The 6,075-nt window shown below is 37.6% G+C and overlaps 1 protein-coding gene across 1 annotated transcript; it reads right to left on the reverse strand.

Annotated features, from left to right (window-relative positions):
* Positions 1–2,019: 2,019 nt before the first annotated feature.
* Positions 2,020–3,495, reverse strand: LOC139844084 (uncharacterized). The gene is made up of 2 exons (XM_071834298.1): positions 3,364–3,495; positions 2,020–2,772 (listed from the first exon to the last, which is right to left on the reverse strand). Exons 1-2 carry the CDS (start codon positions 3,444–3,446, stop codon positions 2,274–2,276), a joined length of 582 nt encoding a protein of 193 aa, XP_071690399.1. The 5' UTR covers positions 3,447–3,495; the 3' UTR covers positions 2,020–2,273.
* Between the last annotated feature and the right edge of the window lie 2,580 nt (positions 3,496–6,075).

Below are 6,075 nucleotides of genomic sequence, written 5' to 3' on the forward strand. Positions count from 1 at the left end.
TCTATTTGATGAGTTTCGATACAGTTTGGGTGTTCATTTACTCCCGGGTATTAAAATTTACATACAAACAGATACTTACGAACCAAAGTCAGATAGACATTGACATCGAACACAATGGTTAGGACAACGTTCGGATCGTACCCCACTAACTTTTATTCGGTTACCCTAAATATAATTTTAAAGTATTGTACTAGACAATATCATAAAACATGTTTAGTGTTCTACGGATGAAAATTAATGGTGTACCCATCTATCAGTGATAGACTATCACCTTGAAAGAAATTGCTTGCAAGTCCTCGGACGTTCGGACCTTTTGTTTGATTCCGACTGTGGATCGCGATCTCACACGCTAAAAAGAGGTTCTTTTTGCCATCGTAATCTAGGTTCTTTTTGCCATCGTAATCTATCTCTGTGAACAAATCAAAATGGAGACTCCAAAGGTGTTTTAATGTCAAAGGGACTATAAATGCATCCCAACACATTATGATATAATATTTCTTTATTTAAATGCGACAGCAGGCAAGTTGCTTCTTTCAGGTTCTCGTTCTTTGGTTTGTACGGTGGTTGATACAAAGAGAGGGTCCTTAATCTTTTGTTGACGTCATGATTGAGAACCCTCTTTGGTTTTGCTTTTTTATTTGGTTAGGGTGTTCTTTTGCTTGTTTATTTGGTGTCTTGTTCTCGTGTTTCATTGTGAGCTCTTGTTTAGTTGTTTCGTTTTAGGTTGTGCTCGGAAGTTTTTTTTTTTTTTGTATCCTTGATTTTTAGGGCTTCATCTTAAACGCTAAGCGGAGGAGTCGGTTTCAACAACCACCTGTGAAGACGGACGAAGGTCTGCAATAAGACTTTGTAACTATAAATTTCTTAAAAGAAGAAAGATCTTAGCATGTGAAGTCTTGCTTACTACCTCCTAATACAAGAAAGGATTGTGGGCTAGATTTAAAGTTTCATCTTTTGGATGAAGTAATCCCAATTAGTGATAAGTATTATGTTTTTTTCGCTAAAAAATACGTTACTAATACCATTGTCTAAAATCAAATTCGAATACTCGTGAACATGATGAACTCTCAAATGCATTCATAATGCATCACCAACCAAATGGATGATATAACTTTACCTGTCTTCTTCTACTTGTTCTTATTCAAATCCATTTCTGGTGCCGATGATTGTCGCACGTCCTTATGCAGCTCAACCAGTCCTTAACTACGTCGTATCCATAGTCAACAGTCATCACATTGTGGGTGGGTTTCCTGGTTTTGAAACCACTCGTGCAACGAAAGAAATCAAACAATGCTTCACTTAACACCTACGCGTTCATACATCGTCAACAAAATCTCCTATAGTGCACAGGTAATGTATCTAATCTAGTGACTTCTATAAAGTAAATTGATTCACAATTTATTTATACATTACAACAAAAATTCACAAATTATGACTCAAAGTTACTTCGTTCCTCATTTTATTCTGACTGTATACCTAAGCTAAATTCAAATTATGGTTTGCAGATCATCTACATTGATCCTGAGTTATACAAACTGAAACGTTTAACAGAGTTTAATCTAACAGGAACACCTTTTGATTTCAGTAGTCAAAGAAGCTATATGTTTTACAACTGTTCTATATAGAAGTCGAATTACTAGTTTCCAGCAGTTTCATTAACGTGTCTAGGGAGTGTGAATCACTAGGAAGAGGAGGAGGAGGAGGGAGGGGGGTGCTTTTACTATATACACGTGCCTTAACCAGTTATAACATGACAGTTTTAGATCCTTTTTCTAAGTAACAAATATATAATGCTAGTGAGATATGAACTAGAAACAACTATTCATCAAACTGAAGGTACTTCAATACTAACTAACCAATTCACTATCACTTCCCTAGTTCCCTTCACTTCACTACGTATACATAAAGGAAAGATGATATTAGTTTGAATGACAAGGGTCCAACATCGAAGTTGTGCAAAAATTGTATATGTTACTCCGTACTACGCATTGTCCATATAGGTCTGTTAATTAACCTAAGATACGTATAATGCATCATACAAAATTCATCATATGATTAACAAACGACAACATATATTCAATAATTTTGGAAGGCTTGTAACAAGCTTCATACAGAAATGATATAATAGAAACTAGAAAACATTATACACAAGACCAGTAGCACCAAAATGTTGCAAAAGAGTTCACCAATGGAAAAGTTCAGCAATTTCACCAAGTTCACCATCTTTGATTAATATGATGTCAAGACAGACGTGTGCGATGTATGAAGAGAAGTCAAACGTGAATAAGGATGCGGTAAAGGGCCAATGATTTGATAGTAAATATTGTCACGTAGTGATCAACAAACAGAAGCACGAGTGTCGATCCAAATACCATAAAGCTGCACACAAAGGAGATCACCGAGAATGCATGCGCTTCAAACACAATTTCAGTCTTACCTTCATACCTCGATTGAATAACGCTCAGCAACATAGCATACTGTGTGAGAAAAAGCAAGGCATGATAAAAGAGTTCGAGATGATTGTCAACCCTGGCATTACAATTCTTACTCCTCACATTAACATTTTCGACCCTGGCATCAGCATTTTCGACCCCGCCATAAGCATTCTCGATCCCGTCACAAGCATTCTCAAGTTTGACACAAGCATTCTCGAGCTTGGCACAAGCATTCTCGAGCCCATTCTCGAGCTTGGCGCAAGCATTCTCGAGCTTGGCACGAGCATTCTCGAGCTTGGCAGAAGCATTCTCGAGATTGGCACAAGCATTCTCGATGCTGACAAGAATGATAAAACAAACAACAAAATTAGAATAGGAAGCCAATTGATTTGTTAGCATACTAAAATCGTGAAATTATTCTGAATCATTTGGTTAAAATAACACAAACATATACTCCGAAATTAACTCCATATGATAGAATAACTGTGTAAATTTAATTGGTGCAAGCAAAAGGATATCATAAGCATTAGACGACTTGTAACGCGCACAAACCCACGCCTGAAAATAACCAACTACTCTCTAGAAATAAATACAACCAACCACCTGAAAATACCACTTGATTTTTTGCAGAAAACCAATTCTTAACGAAAACTCTAGAGATATAATGTACATAAGATTATAGATTGTGCACCTAAATTACTTGCAAAAGGTCTTAGATTTGAATCCTAGGTTTGAATCATGCCCAGGTCGGATTTTGTGGTGGTAACTGGTAAGAGAAGGGTTGGAAACAGCCCGGAGTAATCTTGATGGTCTGCTTACATTAGTATAAGAATGGAATACTCGCTATCCAAAAAAAAACCTTCTAAATTTTAACATAAGAGAAATATTACTATATTATTAGATATAACAATAGACAGAGAGAACTCACAGAGGTGTAGATTCATCCATATCAGGAATCGCAACCGCTCCCGCTCCACCATTACAGTTAACAGCATTCAAATCGCCGTCCATTGACCGGATTTTACAAAACCCTAATTTTGATTTTGAGTGACAATAGACTTCTCCGTTTAAGTGATAAAAAACCAAAGATACTGGAAGGTAATTAATTGCTCTACGGGCATTAACTTTCCCCTACCCTCCGCTTTTATTTAATTACAATTATAGCCCAATACTCTAATTTATTGACAAAACAAAACAAAGCAAAGCAAACAATTTTACATTGTTTACGGGTATGAGTGGCACGATGGGGAAATCCGGGACCCAATATTTGTTGAGTCATGCTCGGGTTGGGTATACGGGTCTAAGGTCGGTATGAGGATGGTTTTTAAATTTTTGTGCGGGTTCGGGTATGAGGATGGTTTTAGATATAAACCCGATTATCCGCCCTGTATACCCGAAAAAAGACTCGAAAACGTATAACCAACCCGTTTAAATTTCAATAAAATATAATATACTGACATATTTTTTTTATATAATATAAGGAAATTTATTGATAATAAGGTATGTAAGCTTGATAATATACATGTATTAGAAAGTAAACGGGGACCCGAAAACCCGTGAGATTACACGTTTATCCGCTAGTTAGTTTGTAAATGAGGACCCGTCGAGTATGGGACGGGTTTTCTAATCAGGTTCGGGATTACCCTTACCCTGCCCATACCCGGCCTGATTCCCTATTTACTAGATATTCAAATTTTAAGCCTTGTCTCTCTCGTCATTTTCCCTCCCATCGTTTATAAGCATAATTTTAGGCTCAACCACTGCTGGCCTCCGACACCTCGCTGGAGGTCCGGTTGACCACTTTTCTAGTCGTTTTCCCTCACTTTCTTTTGCAGAATGAATGAGGAATAACTCTTATTTACTATGAGTGAGGAATAACTCTTAGGAGAAGGAGAACAATTCTACTCAAAACAACTTCAATCAGGAATGTCAATACAATGTTAACGGGTGTTTAATGGACACATTACCAGAAACCGTGTGTAAGCTGCAACATGTGGGTACATGCAATGCGAAGGGGAAGATTGAGGCATAACATCTAAAAGAGGAAGTGAGGGTCCAATACATGGTTATTCGTGAAAACGCACATGCAGACCCTTGGATGTCGGTATGTCAGGGCAACCCAAAACAAAATACATGATGCTAATAAGCGACGATCCTATATTGGATTAAAAATAGCATCAAAATCGATATGAGATTTATAATGGCAAATGTAACGCAGGACACCATAGAGTCAGATCCTAACCGCCACCTACCATTTGGGATGAGACTCACGACATTGTTTCATTATAAGATCGTGGTTTGCAGATGAAAGTATAGCGTGTCTAAAGTACCTCTTATTTAAGGTATGTGTATTGTATAAATGGTTTCCTTTAATAAAATGGTTATTTGTTTTAGTTGTATAATGCGCAAAACACAATTCACAACTCTCAAAACAGGAGCTTGTGATTTGCGATTTTTGTCCTGGAGTGAGGAATGACAACCCACAAACGATTAGAAGACACGCAAGTCGGAAACTCGCAAATACCCTTTGCCATTTGCGTGGGTATATCTGCAATTTTTTATGGGTAAATTGTTATAGCCGAAGTCATGAATATCTGTGTTGGTGATTAGCCCAAGCTTAATAATCCATTCAAGTTATTGTGATCCATTTTGAAGTTATCCATTATAATTATACTATAGTATATACTAAATATGGACAACACCCTCCAATCATAACTCGCCACATACCCCAAAAACCACTGTAGCTACTGTAACGCACTGTAGCTACAGTAGTTTTTTTTTTTTTTTTTTTAGATAATTTATTTAATCTTCTGATTTTATACAACGACCACCAGTTAATATTCGTCTTTTTACATATATTCAAAAAAAAAAAAAAACCATGAACTTATTACTTTTTGGGTCTCTTTTCCATCTACACCAGTATTCCATGTCCACCAACCACCTGCAACCGCCACCATCAGCCACTTTACACCACCATGCACTGCCACCTACCACCGCCGATTTCACGGCCAGCTACGACTGTCACCGTCCACAACTTTCAACCACCATCAAATCTGATCTAAAGAAAAAACATCCAGATCCACACATGAGACAAACTTCCTGAACAAAGGGCAATTTAGTGTTTGATGAAATATATAAACATACCTGAAAACTTAAAAGACACCCAGCATATCAAATACCTCACGAGTCCACCCAATTGTCTGATTAGAGAGGAGGGGGGGGGGGGGGGGGGGGGGGGGGGTGGGGGGAACGATAAACATATATATTAAAGGAACAAAAACAAATCTAAAAATCAACCGATCAATAAACAAATCTGAACATAGGACGGTTTGGTAGTGGTTAGAAAAAACACATACCTGAAAAGTCAAGTTTTTGAGTCGGGTTTTTCACGACCGTGGCTTTGATAAATGTCAAGCGCTGGACCTCCTGTAGGAGAACAACTACAATAGCCCAACACACCACGAGAGTGGAGGTGGAAAGCTACTTCCGGCAACAGTTACGATCACAACAGCCGACGCCGCCGTCGACCTTCACCGTCGGCCAACTCTTATATTTCGAACCTACATAAAATTGTAAAGATTTATATTTCGAACATCAATTAAATTAAATTCTTATATTATACTCTATATAAACTTTAGAG

The sequence above is a fragment of the Rutidosis leptorrhynchoides genome, chromosome 4 (genome assembly GCF_046630445.1).
Source record: "Rutidosis leptorrhynchoides isolate AG116_Rl617_1_P2 chromosome 4, CSIRO_AGI_Rlap_v1, whole genome shotgun sequence".
Classification (NCBI taxonomy): Eukaryota; Viridiplantae; Streptophyta; class Magnoliopsida; order Asterales; family Asteraceae; genus Rutidosis; species Rutidosis leptorrhynchoides.